Source organism: Colius striatus, chromosome 3, assembly GCF_028858725.1.
Source record: "Colius striatus isolate bColStr4 chromosome 3, bColStr4.1.hap1, whole genome shotgun sequence".
In the NCBI taxonomy this organism is placed as follows: Eukaryota; Metazoa; Chordata; class Aves; order Coliiformes; family Coliidae; genus Colius; species Colius striatus.
In genome coordinates, this window is record NC_084761.1 from 69358815 (window position 1) to 69378073 (window position 19259).

Sequence of the window (19259 nt, forward strand, 5' to 3'; positions counted from 1 at the left end):
ATAGTAGTTTGGCCATTTGTGAGGAGAAGACTAGGAAAAATGCATGGTTTGTTCATTTCTTAGAGAAGCTAGAGTACCTCATCGTTTTGGCTGCAGCAGGTTCAGGCTTCCAACATTAACTGCCACTCAGGGCTGATATGGGTCAGTCTTCACTCAGGGACTGGGACTGGGAAACTGATCCTGTCGCATTGGTCACCCTCAGGATGAAGGGTTTTGCAGAGCTGGGGTGAAGGGGGTGAGAGCCTTGGAAGGGAGGAGTTCATGGAGAGCGAGAAGTGATGTCTTGGAAATAGAATGCTCCACAGGAATAAGATACCATCTGGATGTGAAGATGCACAGAGTGAGCTGACTGAAAGGCGTTTATCTAAATGATAGGAAAGAACATTATCTTGTCATCCAGAAAGTGACTGGGGTAGAAGGCATTGTAGAAATTAAGACTGAGATAGCCAGACGGTGAAAGCAGCTATAACTGCTGTCTGCAGCAATCCTGCTCCGTCCTTCATCTCCCATCCTGTCCTCACCAAGGTGTTGCTGAGACAGGTCTGGGCAGAATAAGAACGAAAGAGTGAGGTAGACCTGCTGACTGTCAGTAGCGGAATGATAAGATGAGTTTACACCTGGGAATGGAATTGCCAAAGGAAAGGGTTCAGAGACAGAAAATTGTGGTTCACGAACAGGCATCAATTTCATGAGATGTGTAGAAAATTAATGTGTGTTTATGTGCTTAAAATATATTGCAAAACATGTATGAAGGTTAATGACAGTTCTATAGGTAACTCTCATCCTGACAAAGTCTAAACTGTGTAAGATCAGCTTTGCAGATTCAATAATATGTTTGGAAGGTAGTTTTGCATATGGTACTGTGTTTTCAATGCCCTGTAGCTCAAGGATCTGGGCACTGGTGAACTTGAGGAGAAGTTAAAGCAGGATGTGTGAAGTATATAATGAAAGTTGCAGACCTGAGGCAATCACTACGGAGCATTTAAGTTTTAAAAGGGAAACTGATTCTGTGATGAAATCACATCAAATGTGTAGCAGAGCTTTTATTTGCATTGCTCATTGGGAGTAACCTTATCTTGCCCTCGTACTCATTTTTGTGAGGTGTGTACTGGGAGATTTTTTTTTTCCTTAAACATGCTCTGTGGAAACAGAGGTCTTTACTCTTTTCCAGCTATTTCAAGGTTTTTATTTGAGTGGGGGAAAAGTCTGGGGGTGTAATCTTTGTGAAATCAGAGATCATCTTTATTAGTGGTCAGACAGGCTGGAGCTAGATAAAGCCTGATGAAGGGATTCAGTGATAACTTCTCCCTGCATAAGTCAAAGGTTGCAACACTGTGAAATTTGTAAATTATTACACAATATGGAACTGAAACCAGTTTAATGTTCCCCGGTCTTGAGGTCCAGGAGCTTGAGAGGAGAATGTTTTTATAGCAGATAGAGGGGGGTGGCTTTCAGCTGCTCTGTGGCCTCTTAAAAACCAAAATGTTGGTTTTGTTGTGTAGCACATAGCTAGGACATCCACCCTTCATCAACTCTGTAAATACTATTTATCTGAAATTCACCGGACTTGTGCATGTACCCACCAGGTGCAGCCATCAAGACTGAGCCTTCCGCCTTTTAAAGTCAGAGCAAAGATGAAAATAGAGAGATCTGGATAACTTTCCTAACCTGCCACTGCCCTACTATTTGACCCATGGCAATTCTTCCTGTTTCTCTTCTTTTCTGCTCTGTTGTGACTGGGTCTAATTATAGATCAAACTGCTTTTTTTTTTTTTCTTGCTTCACAACTGCAGCAAAGCACCAGGAGGAGCTTTTCCATTTTCTTTGAAGGCCTCAGGATCAAGCCCTGTGTAAATACCATCTGCAACCAATCCTATGCATAAAAGGCAAGGGAAAAGAGGGGAAACTAGTAATTCTTCCTGTGCACACATTTTCTAGATTCAAGTTACAAGTTTCACGAAGCTGAAGAGACTCATCTGAAGTAACAAGACTAGTCAGCATTTCTTTATAGTTTTTCAAAGCTGCTGATACAAGGTCTTCTTTACACTTTGCTCAGACGAATTATGTGAAAATTATACAACTTCCTTCAACATGAATTAGTTTTTTTTAAAGCTCAGTTTTGTTCTTGTTGAACTGGGGCTGTGGTCTGGCTGAAGGCAAGAGTCAGCTCTGCTCCTCTGTCTCCCTACCCCCACAGACACTACCCTTCATACAGCTCAGGGAACTGACCTGGGAGAAATTCAACCCAACAGGGTATTGAAAGATTATTTTTCAGCTCAGTTATTCTCCTAATCCAACCCACAGTGCAGCCTCACAAGTGAAAGTATTAACATAAGGTTCCAAACTATCTCTTCCATGAAGCTGCTGCTTCAGGTTTTCTGCCTTCTGCATCGTGCCCAGCCTGTTCTGGCCATTTGCCTTTCCAGAGCACCATCTTTTCTATAATCCTACTTTACCAGTGCAAATTTTAGCTGAGCCATGTCCTTGGAGCAGTTTCTGGGGAGGCTGAGGGCTGGGAGAAGAGCAGGAAAACACGGCAGCCTGCACTTAGCTATGCCTAAACTGCCATGGAGCTGTGTGTTTTAACGGTGCCAAGTTTTGCTCTGCTTTATGCTGGTTTTACTCGGCCCTGCACATTCAGTTTCTGGGGAAGAGGGGAGTAGAAAGACAGATCCTTTTTTTTTTTTTTGGTTTAAGGATACCTACCATATCATTAGCTCATCAGGGAACAGAGATATGCTTATATACATTCATATAGTACTTGAAAATACATATCTAGACTGCTATCATATTTCAGTAGGAGGTTATTTAAGTATTGTTGCTGCAGCAATTTATCTTTGTTAAAATTTTAGTCCTTCAGAACAACATTTTTATGTATAAAACAAACTTTAAGTCTAGGAAGAGAACATCAGGTTTGTGTTCTTGTTTGTTTTTACAAAAAAAAACCTGATGAGTTTTCTGGGGACTGTTTTGAAAATAATCAATTTGTTATTCAGAAATATATTTTAGCTTGTAAAGTACAATTGTAAAGCAGCACGATTTTGTCTTTTTTTTTTTTTTTACACAGGCATATGTATACAGTGTTAAATAAGAAGGTTTTGCTGTTATTTTCAGTTTGTCGAAATTTATTATCTCAGGCACCGAATGTCTGCTGTTTAAACAAATGTAATTATTACAATTCATTGGATATAGTGCACTTCACAACTTAGACTTAAGTTTCAGTTCACTTCTTTTTACTTTGATTCGGGTAATTGTGACAAATAGTCACCGGTCCCTCCCTCTGAAGTTAGTAACAGCCAAATGTAATGGGTTAATGGTTAAGAATAATTAGGGCTCTAATTGAAACTCTGTTTGTGGCTATTTGTATGCAAAGCAGTTTGGGAACAACCTTCACAAAAGCTTTTGAACTGGAGCAGCCTGTGTCAAAACACCAGAGTGTTCTCTTACTATGGTTTCCTTTGCTTTGCAGGCGCTTAAATACTTTAAACAAATGTGCAGTGATGAAGCTAGAAATTAGTCCCCACAGGAAGAGGGTAAGTTCCTTTCAAGTCTTCTGTTACAGCATTGTACATTAATAAAACTGAAAAAAAAAAAAAAACCAAAAACAACCATCTAGCAGACCTGCTTAGCTGCAGTCTGGGGCAGCACCTGAGTAGAACCTGTGGAGAACACACAGCCAAAACTGTGCTTAAGTTTCATTTTGTATTCTCACTGAGTGAAAACTGCAGGGCTTGGCTGCGGGCAAAGGTTATTCATCTAGCAAACTCTTCCCTGGGATGCTGCTCCCAATCTGAAAGGCAGTGGGATTCCCTGCCTGCCAGTGAAGTTGTGTGTGTTGTAGCATATTACCTGCACTCAGGCAGGATTGTAAATAATAGGGTGGAGGAGACCCTGACCAGCCACGATGAGCTGACCTGAATGTTAGAACATAGGCTTTGGCATCATCTTCACAGTTTTGGTTCTTTGCCACTACGTTAGGATTGTGTTAATTTATTATGATGTAGACAGGACCAGTTATGCTGTGTTTGGCCTGTGAAAGAGCTAGTGCTTTGTAGGACTGAGTAAGTCTTTTCCTTGGATTTTTAATTATGTAACTCAAAATTAAAGCAGTATTTTTACAGAATACAACAGCTACATTTTTAGAAAGTTTCTGTGCTCCCATGGAACTCAGCAGGAATGCAAAATGTTTCCTGAATCTTCAGGATCCCTGTGGAGTGTGGGGATAAATAAGAGAGCACCTACTGCAATTTCAGTAAGGTTGTACCAACAGAAAGCTGAATCGCTGGAGTTTTGCTTCTAAGATACCACTCAATAGCTGTCTTAAAGCTATGTGTGTGTCCCAGAAGGGATCAGTACTTGATACCCTCCTCTGGGATATGACAACTGAAGATAAAGATGACTGAGCTAAGGCAATACAATGCTGCCCTACCCTTAACAAGAATGCATACAAATGCTCTGAGGTTGTTTACCAGGAATTAATCCTCTCTTTCCCTATCTGTTTGTGGTATGTTGGAAATAGCATCCAAGCTCCAGAAGATAACACTCTGAAGCAGCATATGTAGGAACTCCTTAAAAGTAGGGACAGACAGCTGGATTGCTGTTTATGACCCCCAGAAGATTTCTTCTCCTTGTTCCTGAACCTTGTTAATGCTGGAATGATCAGTATTGCTGTTGGAGGTCAGACCAGACCTGACTTCAGGCTCAAGCCCCAGATCTTCCGGAATCTGGATGTTAGTTTTTGTTTCAGTCCTTCCTGATTTTCATTTACCGCCCATGTTCTGGCATATGGATTTGGATCCTATTCCCTTTTGGTTTTGACTTCATTAAAATCAATACATAGCCCTTAAAGCTTTTTAACATTAGGAGAAAACTGTGCTGACAGAAACATATGTTTCCATATGTTTGCACTGACCTCTTTGCAAATTAAGATCATTTTACTGCTCCTTTTTTTCCAGTCAAACCACATTCACCACCCAACCATCTTTATTATCCATTGGCAGTTTCAGGTGATTTTTTTCCTTCTGAAAACTTTACATAAGCAAGCCAGTCCTCTTAGGTTTTCATCTGAGTCATGGCAGAAGTAGTTTGTAGTGGTTGGGAAACAAAATCTTGCTTTCTCTGTGTGTCATGTGTATTTAGTTACGAAAACCAGATATGATGTTTCACATATCTTCCTGAGCTGATGAAATATTCTATTAAAAAAACAAAACAAAACAAAACAAAAGATCAGGAGCTAAAGTATGCATAAATAAAATACTTAAAATATTAATAATTCTTGTTTTTAAGACAATAAATGTTTGTATTCTTGGCACAGAAATAGTTACAGTTTGAGGCATGTGTCTGTGTTTGTTTTAAAATTAAAACAATCAAAAAAAATGAAGTGAAAATTATGGAGCTGGGTGGCTGTTAGCATTTCCTGTTCTGAACACCAAAGGGTATTTTGTGGCTTCATAGTGTCGTATTAAAATATCTTCGTTGGTTTTATTCTTCCAGCATGACATTTCTTCCAGATATTTGGAACACCAAACATGTCAGTCCCAGAATCATTCCCTTTCAGTATTTAGATGGAAAGATAGTAGGCGTGATGTACATGTAATTGTGCCCTCAGGCATTACTCATACATCAAACATCATCAGTGGAGATGTTATTTACAATTTACTCTACGTGCTATACTGTCAGTGAGCTCTTGCTGCTCCCTATCTTTGAGTGTTAAAGTTTGCCTGAAGCAAGCCTGAAGTAGAAACTTCACAAGACATTCTTAAAATGTTAGCTATTAGCCTGTGGAAGGAAGAGTGGACCAGGTAAGAGCCTGGAGGCATCACACTCTTGCAGTGCAAGAGGTTCTTTTGCTATCTCATTAGGCACAGCAAGGAGACCGTACAGACTCCCCAGATGAGTAAAGGAATTAAGCCATTGCAATTCAGAACATTTATGAGAAACGTCTCACAATTGCAGAGGGGAGTATAAACACACAGCCACTATCAACAGAGTGTAACTCTGGAGAGAGTCCAGAGGGACCCCAACCCCTGACTGACTCCAGTTTAAAATTTTATGCATGCCAGGAATTTCCATTCATCTGAGGGCTATCCACTGTGACCAATTAATTAAAAGTCTATGGATAATAGGGCTTTTTAAAAAAGAGCAATCTAAAGCAGATTGTGTTGTTTGTTTCTTTTTATGAAGCGTGTATCTTTTGTATTTAAAATCTGTTAAAATATATTGCCTGGCTCGTGTTTTCTTTTCCCGTGATGGGCTTTATGGCCTAATCTTCCTCTCCCTGAAGTGAAAGACTATTTTCGCTTTAAATTCAGTGAGAACAAGGTCGTGCTTAAAGCATTTAGCAGGCATTGTATTTAAATGCAACCGACTTGCTGTTTGAGCAGTTTGCAAGCAGTACTTTCAGGGTTCTTCTTTGCAGAGCGAAGACTCGGATGAAGATGAACCTTGTGCTATAAGCGGCAAATGGACTTTCCAGAGGGACAGCAAGAGGTGGTCGAGGCTTGAAGAGTTTGATGTGTTTCCTCCAAAACCGGACTTGAATACCTCCTCCCTGGAAGCTCCTCACCTTACTAACACAGCAAGCCGTGAGAGCGTGCTAACAGATCTCAGTGAGCGCCAGGAGGTGGCTTCCATTCTGAGCACCAGCAGCACCAGCAGCCACCAACCAACTCTGCAGAGTGAGGCATCTACCACCAGGACAAACTCTGTCGTGAGCGTTTGTTCCTCAAGCAATTTTGTAGCGAATGATGACTCATTCAGCAGCCTGCCTTCGCCCAGGGAGCTGAATAGCTTCAGCTTCAACACAAAAGCCAATGAGAAGAACACCAAGTCTAAAACAAAGAGCCTGCTCAAGAGAATGGAGAGCCTGAAAATCAAGAGCTCTCACCATAGCAAGAGCAAGGCTCCTTCAAAGCTTGGCCTTATTATTAGCGGACCCATCCTGCAGGAGGGCATGGATGAAGATAAACTAAAGCAACTTAACTGTGTGGAGATTTCTGCCCTCAACGGCAATCACATCAGCCTGCCCATGGTACGAAAGAGAAGCGTCTCCAATTCCACCCAAACCAGCAGCAGCAGCAGTCAGTCAGAGACAAGCAGTGCTGTCAGCACACCCAGTCCTGTCACACGGACACGCAGCCTCAGTGCCTACAACAAAAGGGTAGGCATGTACCTGGAAGGCTTCGACCCCTTCAACCAGTCGACGTTCAGTGACGTGATGGAGCAGAACTTCAAGAACCGGGGAAGCTTTGCAGAAGACACTGTGTTTTTTATCCCCGAAGATCATAAGCCTGGCACTTTTCCCAAAGCACTCTCCAATGGCAACTTCTCCCCAACAGAAGGCAATGCATCTGTGAACTGGAGGACAGGGAGTTTCCATGGACATGGCCATCTTGCTCTTCGGAGGGAAAACAGTGGTGACAGCTCCAAAGAACTGGGCATGGGGAAAAGGCGCAACTCCTCCAGCTCAGTGAGCAGCCGCCTGAGCATTTATGACAATGTGCCAGGCTCGATCCTGTATTCCAGTACGAGTGACCTAGCCGACCTCGAAAATGAAGACATATTCCCAGAACTAGACGACATCCTGTACCATGTCAAAGGCATGCAGAGAATAGTAAACCAATGGTCAGAGAAGTTCTCAGATGAAGGAGACTCTGACTCGGCGCTTGATTCCATCTCCCCATGTCCGTCCTCTCCAAAGCAGATCCACCTCGATGTAGATAACGATCGAACAACACCAAGTGACCTGGATAGTACGGGCAATTCACTAATCGAAACAGAGGAGCCCACAGGGATGCAGGACAGGAGGGACTCTGGGGTGGGCGCATCGCTGACACGTTCCAGCAGGTGAGATCGCAAGTGCTGGGAACTTGGGGTGGCCCTGGTGAGTTCCCATCCAGCCCAAGTGGCTCCATAGTAGCTGCACCAGTTAAGGTGCAATAGAAGTTGTGGCTGTTGAAGCACACATGCTGCTCCATCGCTTCCCAAAACAATTACAGGCAAAGGAAATATTTGTGCAACACTTTGAGACAAGTGATTCCCACACTTTGTAGCTGTATGTTTGTATGTTCAGCCCAAGTTGTCATTCAAAAACAGTGCACTCAGCAAACCAGCATTAGGAGCAATGTTAAGGCAGTTTTGAGGATGATAATTCCTCAAACCAAAATGGTCTGTGAGAGGGAGAGGGATCTCAAGTAGGATTGTTCACTTTTCAAGTTGGCTAGGAGAACCGGTGTAAGTATGGTCTGGTTTGCATCAATGTAGTAAAAGCCTTGACTTTCAGATTGTTTCAGAAAACTGCATTTCTCAGTAGCAGACTGTTTCTTAATAGCATACTAGGGCATTAAGTCTGCAGGGAAAATGGGGTTTGCTGACTTTCTCTTAATTGCTGTAGCACAGTCGGGGGCTGGAGGGAGTTCCAGTGGTCTCCCAGTTTCTGCTAGGACTTTCACTGTGGGATGGATGACTGCATTTTCTGTTGTGAATAGAGCAAAGAGTTTATTTAATACTTTATACCTTTGTTTCCAGTTCTCCTTTAAAACTAAAACCCAAATCATTTAGGGCCTGGTTTCTGCTGACATTTAGTTGCCTCAGCTGCTTGTATAAACTTAATGGGACTCCTAGAAGTGCTTATTTTCAATTTGCTGTGTTTTAAACGTTTGGGCTGTTTTTTCTTAATGGAGTTTTTTGATTCTCGCTACCTTAATACTGAAAAAGCTTCTGAAAAAGGATCTCTGATAGGGCAAGACTGTGTGGTTAACATTGAGGTGTGGGTCAGCTCAGAGTGCAGGTTTCCATCTCAAGTACCTGCACATGCTGCATCGTTACTGGGTGAGGCAGAGATACTGCCTGCCTATGCTTGTGAAATCTCAGAAGGCTGTGGCTGCCAAGGGCTGGGAGCTCAGTTTGCAGTAATTCCTGTGCATGTCTTGCGGAGACGTTTCAGTGACCGGTCCTTGCCCTGTGTCCTGTCTTCTCTGTAGGCACAGGCTGAGGTGGCACAGCTTCCAGAGCTCCCACCGGCCCAGCCTCAGCTCAGCGTCACTGCAGATCAACTCCCAGTCCGTGACACAGATGAACCTGCTGCAGAAGTACTCTCTTCTGAAGCTGACTGCTCTCCTGGAGAAGTACACACCTTCCAATAAGCATGGTTTCAGCTGGTAAGGGCATAGTGCTGTGTGTAGACAGGCCAACTACACGATCACAACGATTGTGCTCCTCCTAAGCAACTTTCAGAAAGATGCAATGAATCCCTCCATCCCTCTTTTTCCATATTTGCACTTCTTCCTCCAGCCTATGCTGACAGTGATTTGTGGTTTCATAAGGTGGGGCTAAGATCACTAACCCTTTACGTAAGCATAATCTTATTAGGCTTGAGAAGTATGTTTATGGGGGGGCATGTGAGGGAACAAACCTAATGAAATGTAGGCCAGCTTTCTGAGCACGAAGGTATCCACTGTTCATAGCAAAAGATGGACTAGTTGTTTATTGAGGCAGTTAGCAAGTGGTGGAACAAACCTCAGTAGATCTTAGGCTTGCTTTCCTTCAATACTTTTTTGTCAATGTATTTCTTCAATATTTGCATTAACTCATAGAAATTTTGTAATGAAATAATGTAAATTTCCTTTAGTTCTAGTATCTCATTAGCCAAAATCTATGTCCCCCTCTTTAAAACACTATAAATCCAGGTAGCTTAAAAAAAAGAAAAAAGAAGATGGAGAGAAGGAAAGAAAAGAGGGAGAACCATGGAGGGTTTTTTGTAGGCAGTGATTTCTACTGTGGCCAGGTGTTTGTGACCCAGAGGAATGGTTTTTGTCAGAAGAATGAAATAGAAAGCTCTTTTATTATTATATCTGCAGTTCAGCCTGTCTAACCTTTCAGGACGCAGAAGACGCAATTAAATTTTTCTTCTCCCTACCACAGGCCAGCCTCCTCCTTTCCCCAGGAGTCATAGAGAGTATTTAGCTTCAGCATCAAAGTACCTCCTGTTCAAAGGCTGTTATTATGTCAGCCTTTCTAAATACAGAAGTTGTTTGTTCTGAAAGACAGAAATAAGTATTGACCAGTTATCCCTGCATGCTTCAGATTCTCAGTGGAGATCGCAATGTGTTTTTTCACATTCCATTGGCATGTTTTTTGACAAAGCAAGTATTATTCATACATATATCAATAATGCCCTAAACTTAACTATACAGCAACACAAATCAGTTCTGTTTTACTATGTAACAGATTAGTTGTCTGTAAATCTAATGCAGTGTTTGTATAGCTGTACTGTATATTGAAATGTTAAATAGGTCTCTCTGTTTCCCAGTGCTACTATGTCCTATTAGTTGTTGCACTGGACATTAGCTTTTCTCCTTGTTTAGGAAAATGATCTCAATATTTTCACATTTAAATGGTGTGGGTTTTTCTTTACCCTTTATGGAACCAGTACTCTTGGGGAGCTGGGGGTAAATCATTCTTTTGTGTTTAGCAACTTTTTCCTTGGAGTCATAAGCAGATGGAAAGGCCTGTCATTGAAACTGGAGTGGGAGGTGGGGGTAACAACAGTCACTAACAGACAAGGAGAGGGGGGACCCTCAAAGGGGTTGTTTATAGAGCTGAAGTTTTTAGCTGACAAACCCAAACGTATTACATCAGTTTCCTGCTGTTATGCACACTGGTGGGTGGTGGACCCAGTTTGAAGACTTTGCAGAACAAGTAGTTGACATACAAAAGCTCATTGTTTGAATGCCCATCTTCCCCGAAACCTAAAGAAGCAGTGTTATAAGGGGTCACTGACCGCAGGATTTATTTTGACTCTTTCGCAATTCAATCTGGCCCCTGCAGTTTTACCCTGTAGCTTTTGTCCTAATAATATTGATGGAGTATCACCATGTTAATACTTAGAGGCAGCACGCTGCCTTGAATGTCAAGACTTTCTCTTAGGAGAAACTCTGGCTTTAGTCCTCTCCCTCTTCCCAGCCCTGAGTGGGTTAGCTGATTTATGCTGTCAGTACTTTTCATATTACTAATATGTTTCGCTTGTTTTCACCGACTTTGTGAATTACTGGAAGTACAGAAGATAAATGGCTAACAGAGGTTTAATTTAATTTTGTCATTCCCTTTGCTTTAACAGGGCAGTGCCAAAATTTATGAAAAGGATAAAGGTGCCGGACTATAAAGACCGAAATGTGTTTGGGGTACCGCTGCAAGTCAACGTCCAGCGCACGGGGCAGCCTCTCCCACAAAGCATCCAGCAAGCCATGCGGTACCTCCGCAACCACTGCCTGGATCAGGTGGGTTTGTGCTCTGCCCTCATCCCACGTGCATGCAGCACCCAAAGCCCAGCCTTCTATTAATTTTTCTTGTACTTGGGTGGGACTGAAAAAAGTAGGCTCAAATAAGCTGACCATGAAATTAGAATCTCTGCATAAGAAGCTAAAGAGCATTCTTCCATTTCAGGTTTACTGGACTCACGGTAAATGTATTTGCCTTTCCATATATATTTAGGTTGGACTGTTTAGGAAATCTGGAGTCAAATCAAGAATTCAGGCTTTGCGTCAAATGAATGAAAGTTCAGCAGACAGTGTCAACTACGAAGGCCAGTCTGCTTACGATGTAGCAGACATGTTAAAGCAATTCTTCCGTGATCTCCCTGAGCCTCTCATGACCAACAAACTCTCCGAGACCTTCTTGCAGATATACCAGTGTAAGTACTGAGATTTCTACAGCAGATGTCAAATGGTCACTTGTGTTGCAAAGGTGGAACTTTCTAATTCTGGTCCTCTGGGCATTATGTGTGTTGCATTTGTTGGTCTTTGCCTTTCTCCAGCAGCTGATAAAAGTTCAGCCTGCCTCATAAGAACCAGATTTTTGATGTTCTAGTTGTATAAGACCTGTAGTGCAAGTTCTTTTCATTTCACTTTGTAGTTTGGGAACAAATATAAATCCACCATCACTTGCTGTAAAGTTTCCTCTCTTCTTTGAGCATACTTGATATTACAGTTTGAAAATAAGCCACATATGATGTGGCTAGGTAGAGGAGCTGTGCAAACATTACACGAACAGAGTTTGGGGCTTTCAAGGGGATTGAAATCCACTAAATTACTGAGGGGTTTTTGTAAGAGGGAGGCTGCCAAAAAAAATCCATTTTCTTGTAATTCTTATTCTTCCACCCTTCACCACAACTTTTGAAAACAACCTCTAAGTTGAAAGCTTTGCTGTTAATGACATGTAGCTACTTTACTGATAGGTACCATAAACAGAAAGTGCTTAGCATAAATGATGGCCAAAATGGAGTTTATCAATGTTCATGAAAAGAAAGAATGTTTCTGAGATGGGAGATTCAATTCCAGCAAGGGAGACATTCTCTTTTGTGAGCTATCTAAATTGAGTTCTGCGTGGATGGTAATTTTGTGCTGGATCTTTCCAAATAACTTGTCATTTTTCAAAAGTTTTCTTCAGCATTGTTTCATTGAGAATGCTCTCACTTTATAAAATGTCCAAAGATGAACTGATGTTTATTAGTGACCAGAAATCCAAAGCTTTTTGAGATATTCATGGGGATGCAAACTTATTGATGCACTACAGGCACCTTGCTGATCCTGTGGTTTCTTCCCCTAACACCACCCCAGCTCTTTCCCCATGTATTCTTCCCATGGTAGCACAGCTACAACACAAGTAGCTGCAAAAGCACCTTCTTTGAACCCTTACTGTATTTTGTGCCTTCCTTAAGGTGATGATTACAAAAAGGTTACAGGAACTTCCTTCAGAGCTCCATAGATGGAGGTGATTGTTTAAAACAAAAACATACATACTGTTACTTCAGTGCATACATTTTTGCGTGTGTTTTGGATTCTCGAGACTTATGGAGAAAATTAATCAAACTCTCCACTTCCATGCATATTAAACAACAACTCTTTGTGGGTTTAGTGACAAAAAAATTTTGACAGAGCATTGCAGAAGTATTTATTCCTTTCCTTTCGCAGGCGGTAGGTCTGAGGAGTCCTCGGAGGTGGTCGGGAAGTATTCTCTCTGTCTAAAGCAAAGGGCCTTAAAGCAGCTGTAAATTTTGCTTCCCTGCAAAGGACAAAGTTTCCCTTTGCTTTGGTGTTAGGCACCAGGCTGCGCTCTGGAATTGTCCGCATATGACTTAAATTTGCTTTGAGCTGCTTGAGGGGAGAGTGTGGAAAACTATGGATTTTTTGCTTAGAATTGCTTTCCAAACTCACCTGTTTAGCCTTACAAAGTTGCTGAAGCCCGAAGCAAATACCAATTAAATATCTGGTTAGCACCATGTGTATGATGAGACATGCAGTGAGGGTGGTGTGGTGCTAATGATGATGTAAATGCTCCAGGACTCAGACTCTGATGTTGTCTTCAGAGACGGCTTGTTGGAAATCCCTTTATAAGAAGCAGATCTGGTCTGGGTTGTTTCATTTTTTCTTCCCTTCAATTTTGGAGGAAAGGGCCTTATATAAAGACACACGTCAAATTTTTCCAATGACTGTTTGTTGTTAGTAACCAAGGAGCTGTTTAATGGTATGGGGCTTCAGAGCGTTGACTTTCTTTTTCCACCGCATGACTTTAAATGATCTGCTCAATAAAGCAGCCCTCTGTGTTTGGTAAAGCACTTTGTGGATATTTTATGACATCATTGTTGAAAAGGTTTGCTAGCCAATTTATTTCATTAATTCACCTATTCTAAAATGCATTCCTGTTTAGAATTTCTTTGAAAGCCAAAGAATTCTAAATTGGCTGGACTGCGTTTGCTTGTTCACTGCCTAACTCCAGGCTTCTGTCATTTTAGTGTATCTATGGGAGCATGTAGCTATTGAAATTAAATCTAAAATTAACTCTGGCCTAGGCACAGCTTCTTCTTGCTTGCATTTCTTGCGAGGCAGGAAATAGCTGAGGGTAGTTAAACTGGTGGGTTAAAAAAAAATTCCTTCATATTTCCTACAAATGGTATGCATCCTGAAGGAAATCACTTCAAACTCGAGTCAAATATTTGAAGCTGGAGTTTGCTTTGGGATGTATTCGTGCTGTGTATGTGGAAAATCAATGGGCTGATGAGAGAATTACTAATATTATGCAGATGTGCCAAAGGATCAGCGTCTCCAGGCTATCAAGGCTGCCATTATGCTTTTACCCGATGAGAACAGGGAGGTCCTCCAGATTCTTCTCTATTTCCTGAGTGATGTCACAGCAGCAGTGAAGGAAAACCAGATGACACCAACAAACCTGGCTGTCTGCTTAGCACCTTCCCTCTTCCATTTAAACACTCTCAAAAGAGAGAATTCTTCCCCAAGGTATGTGTCTGGGGAGCAGAGCTCATTGCTGCTGGTCCTGTACCACACTCAGGGACAATGTGCAACAGGCCCAGTCTAGCATTCACCTCACCAGTTGTTATTACTTCGGACATCTCAGAGAGCAGTGAGTGCAGAACAGTTATGGGATCCTACCTTTTGTCAGAGATTTGGGCAGAGAGGAATCTCATGAGGTTCAAGAGGGACAAGTGCAGAGTCCTGCACCTCAGAAGGAACAACCCCATGCACCAGTACAGGCTGGGGATTGACCTGCTGGAGAGCAGCTCAGCAGAGAGAGACCTGGGAGTGCTGGTTGATAATAAACTAACCATGAGCCAGCAATGTGCCCTTGTGGCCAAAAAAGCCAATGGCATCCCGGGATGCATCAAGAAGGGTGTGACCAGCAGGTCAAGGGAAGTTCTGCTCCCCCTCTACTCTGCCCTGGTGAGGCCTCATCTGGAGTCCTGTGTCCAGTTCTGGGCTCCTCAGCTCTTGAGGGACAGAGAAATTCTGGAGACAGTCCAGCACAGGGCCATCAAGATGATCAGGGCACTGGAGTGCCCATATAAAGAAAGGCTGAGGGAACTGGGGCTGTTCAGCCTGGAGAAGAGACTGAGGGGGACCAACCTCATTAACACTTACAAGTACTTAAAGGTGTATGTCAAGAGAATGGGGCAACACTGCTTTCTGTAGTGACCAGTGATAGGTCAATGGTTAATGGACAAAAGCTGGAACACAAAAAGTTCCATTTAAACATAAGAAAAAACTATTTCACTGTGAGGGTGAGGGAGCACTGGCACAGGCTGCCCAGGGAGACTGTGGAGTCTCCTTCTCTGGAAGTTTTCAAAACCCGCATGAACATTTTCCTGTGTGACCTTATGTAGGTGGACGTGCTTGAGCAGGGGAGTTGGACTAGATAATTTTCACAGGTCCCTTCCAAACCCTACCATTCTGTTTTTCCATGATTAGTTAAAATACAAGCATGGGGGGAATTCCAGAGAAATGTAGAGAGTTTAGCAAGTGATGTCACTAACGCCATACCAAGATTTGATCCTAGACAGCACTGCTCTAGGTCACCGTCAGACTTAAAGTGCTACTGCTGTCTTACCAAGCATCTCTCTTGCTCTGCGTTAAATAACTGGATTTGTGTCTGTGTTCTTTTCCCCTGTGAAGGGTAATGCAAAGAAAACCAAGCCTGGGAAAACCTGATCAGAAAGACCTGAATGAAAATCTGGCTGCAACCCAAGGGCTAGCTCATATGATTGCTGAATGCAAGAAGCTCTTTCAGGTAAAACACCCCTTTGCAAAAGTGATGGGTGAAATATTGACCAACAAGGCTGTATAATGGAAAGCTAGGAATGTCTTTTCATTTTAATAAAATTTAATACATGATAAATAGCTTTTTAAAAAAACTCTGCCTGATCTGGGTGCCTACATGAATTAGAAGTGGTGCCAGAAGAAAAAAGTTGTTTTGTTGGCACCGACACTCAATGAAGCACTTGTGGAGTGTGGGACATTTGAAACATATTTTCAAGCTTTTATTGTGAAGCCATGAGGGTCTGTGAACTTCAGCTCTAATTACAAAGCAAGAAGCTATTTCCAGGAATTTCTGTGCTTGTTTTATACTTAAATTCCCCAGAGTTAGCAAGACTAGGCCACAAAAGCGTCCTGGAATGTGACACTGTCAAACCGTAGGTTGAAGAGTTTGTAGGAACTAAAAAGCATACTCCCTCTAGGGCCTGGGATAGAGAACCAGACAAGTCTAGAATCCTGGTTTTCCTCACTGTCATCAAATCTTTTCAGAGCCCTCAACTGGAGACATTCCTGTATCTTTTCTTGGAGCCGACAACAGATCCTTCCTTCCTTCAGTCAGCAGGATAAACTGTGCTGTGGGAATGGATCTGGGTGGTAGAGCAAAGGGGGATGCTCCACTGAAAAAAACAAGACATCCCATAAAATAGAGACTAACTTGAGTTAAATCAAAGTCACAAAATTAATTTTGGCATTTCTTCACATTGAGTGCTTGACCTGACAGATACATAAGCATCCCACAGCTTGCAAAACTAGCCTACTCATCTTTCCATGGCTACCGAGCTGCTAGACTAACTCTGTGATTTGGGAAGAGAGCTACAAGAGGATGATTTTTGGCCTTATTACCCCTCAGATACCCGAAGAAATGAGCAGGGGCCGGAACTCATACACAGAGCAGGACCTACGTCCCCTCAGCCTGGAGGAACTCCGGGGTGGCAGCAGCACTGCTGAACCCTCCGACTACCACTGCTACCTCCAGGACTGCGTGGACGACTTGTTTAAAGAGATGAAGGAGAAGTTTAAAGGGTGGGTCAGCTGCTCCACCTCAGAGCAAGCAGAGCTGGCCTACAAGAAGGTATGCACCCTGTCACTCACACCACAACTCTGATTCTTAGCTCATCATCTGTAACACGAGCAGGCCTTCCACACAGGATATTACAGAAGGTTCGGTGTGCACCTCCACTTTGCAGATAGATTTAAGAAAAAAAACCTTAGTCTTTTGGCATGGTTGCACACCCTCTAAAAATAACATGTTTTTCAGCAGTAGTCAGCTAACATGCACTGATCTGTGATCTTCTGTTTATCCAGCCTAGGAATGTTCACTGTATTGCACCTACACGCCTTCAGTGACGCCTTCACTGACGCGTGCAAAGCCTTGACAAGCTGAGTGAAGCCTCCAAGCACTATCACTTTGCAGGCATCTCAGAGTACAGGGAGAAGTATTTCAGTGAAATTTAAGATATTTTACAAATAAACTTGGAAAATTAAGATATTTCTCTGTAGCATCAAAATTTAACTGTACCCCATACTGGAGAAGATAACTGTAACTTCAAGTAATTTGGAAGTCAGTGTGCAGATACCTTTGGCTGTTAGAAAAACAAGCTTAGTCTGAGCTTACAAGGAGCTTAGTACAATGTATATGTGCATGTGTATGTATTTGATTTGCTGTGTATTTGATTTAGCCGACACTAAAATAGAAAGGAGAAGAAAGTGTGAGGGAGAGCGAAACTAAGGACTGTGTGCTGATTTTCCCCAGGTATGCGAAGGTCCTCCCCTCCGGTTATGGAAAACTACCATTGAAATCCCAGCTACACCAGAGGACATTTTAAATCGTTTACTTAAAGAACAGCACCTGTGGGATGAAGATCTTATAGATTCAAAAGTAATCGAACCTTTGGATAGCCAGACAGATATATACCAGTATGTCCAGAACAGCATGGCACCTCACCCAGCCAGGGACTTTGTAGTCTTAAGGTAAGACTTGTAAATGCAACGATGTTTATATCCTATACAGAGGGCAACCTTGCCTATATATTCTGTAGACTGTAAGTTATATGTAGGTGAATATTTATTTGTGTGTAATTTGAAGTTATATTAGATGTTTGAATTACTGTTTGTCAAAGATAAAAACTTTTTGGGGGGTTTTTTTGTCCTTTTTTTCTTAGAACGTGGAGGACAAACTTCCCCAAAGGAGCTTGTGTGCTTCTAGCAACTTCAGTGGACCATGACCGTGCTCCGGTGGCAGGTGTTAGAGTCAATGTGCTCCTCTCTAGATATCTGATTGAGCCCTGCGGGTCAGGAAAATCTAAACTTACCTACATGTGCAGAATTGATTTAAGGTACGAATTTCCACATTGTCCTTTTGTGCTTCTGTTTTGTCCTTTTGTGGTGGTAACTTTTCTTGTACTACTTCCCTGTAGTCAGTGCAAAATGTAGACAGTTGAACAGGCTTTAGCTCAGCTAGCAGTGCATCCTTCTCAAAGGCATGCACACAGGTCTCTGAGACACCGTGTAAAGTTGGCTCCAGTGCACATGTAACAGCAGGTGTGAATTGTTCCACTGGAAGCCTCCAGTGTGTGCTCCACCTTAAAAAGCCTCAGTATGTGTTCCACCGTAACTGTTGGTATATAATCTCACCCCTTCCTCTCACAGATGGTTTTGGATGCAAGGACATGTTCATATTAAGTTAGTAAAGAGAACCAAGTTCTCACAAAACTTTTCCTCATTGCAGCAAACTCAATTTTGAGCAAGTCTGTGTATGATCTGAGCAATAAGCAGTAATAAGATTTCCTAGTTGGGTTTGTAACCAGCAAGATCTATATTTGATTCTTATTAAAAAGTTACTGGCACCTACTTCATCATTACTTTTTCTCCACACATCAGGGGCCACATGCCAGAATGGTACACCAAGTCTTTTGGACACTTGTGTGCATCTGAAGTCGTTAAGATACGAGACTCTTTCAGTCATCAGAGTCTTGAGAGCAAGGAAATAAAATCCAGGTGACTACTGAAGAGGAACAGCCACGTGCTCCACACCTCAGCAACCTAGATATTACCCAAAACTGAGGCTCATCCACTGCAGACCAGACTAGTGTACCATCTGCACGTCATGTCATGAAGGGGTGACAGCGTGAGAACTTGACTGTGAGCATTCCTATAGGACTGTGGCCATACACTTTAAAGCTGCTTCCTGTCCGTGTAAGGTCTATAGTGTAGGCCTCGACTGGAATACATAGGAGGACTGTGCAAAAAAAAAAAAAAGAAGTACTATGAGATGGTTTGAATTGCTTCTGAGAAGCAAATTTCTTTAAATGCAAAATGTATTAGGAAATATGGTGAAGGCTCATCATTCCCATGTGAAATCCTTAGCTTTGTGTACATACCCGTGTCATTTTATTTGTAGTGCATTGAGGGACTGGTGTATCCACTGGAATAGTTGGTACTCTTCAATGTGTTCTCACTGAGATAAGCAGAGAAAAGGTTTGCACAGAGATTAAAGTGTGAATGAGTGTGTTAATGGTTGAAAGGATAGCAGAAGTCGAACTTGAAATGTGTCTGGTACACTGATAGGCAACCAGGATGGATATTAGTAAGCTGGATACAGTTCAACCTAGAATGGGACTGCCCTGTGGACCAGGAGTAGCCATCCTTCCCATGTGC

At 42.3% G+C, this 19259-nt stretch overlaps 1 protein-coding gene across 4 annotated transcripts in view; it reads left to right on the forward strand.

The window, feature by feature from the left end:
* DLC1 (DLC1 Rho GTPase activating protein) overlaps positions 1-18918 on the forward strand; it is a 218006-nt gene extending 199088 nt beyond the window's left edge. For all 4 annotated transcript variants that reach the window (XM_061994355.1, XM_061994356.1, XM_061994357.1 and 1 more), the window contains 11 exons: positions 3470-3533; positions 6419-7845; positions 8982-9158; positions 11117-11276; positions 11491-11689; positions 14078-14291; positions 15462-15576; positions 16453-16674; positions 17356-17573; positions 17765-17938; positions 18483-18918. In XM_061994355.1, coding sequence (XP_061850339.1) covers positions 3470-3533; positions 6419-7845; positions 8982-9158; positions 11117-11276; positions 11491-11689; positions 14078-14291; positions 15462-15576; positions 16453-16674; positions 17356-17573; positions 17765-17938; positions 18483-18603 — 3091 coding nt within the window. In that variant the 3' untranslated portion in view covers positions 18604-18918. The remainder of the gene's footprint in view (positions 1-3469; positions 3534-6418; positions 7846-8981; positions 9159-11116; positions 11277-11490; positions 11690-14077; positions 14292-15461; positions 15577-16452; positions 16675-17355; positions 17574-17764; positions 17939-18482) is intronic.
* The last annotated feature ends 341 nt before the right edge of the window (positions 18919-19259 follow it).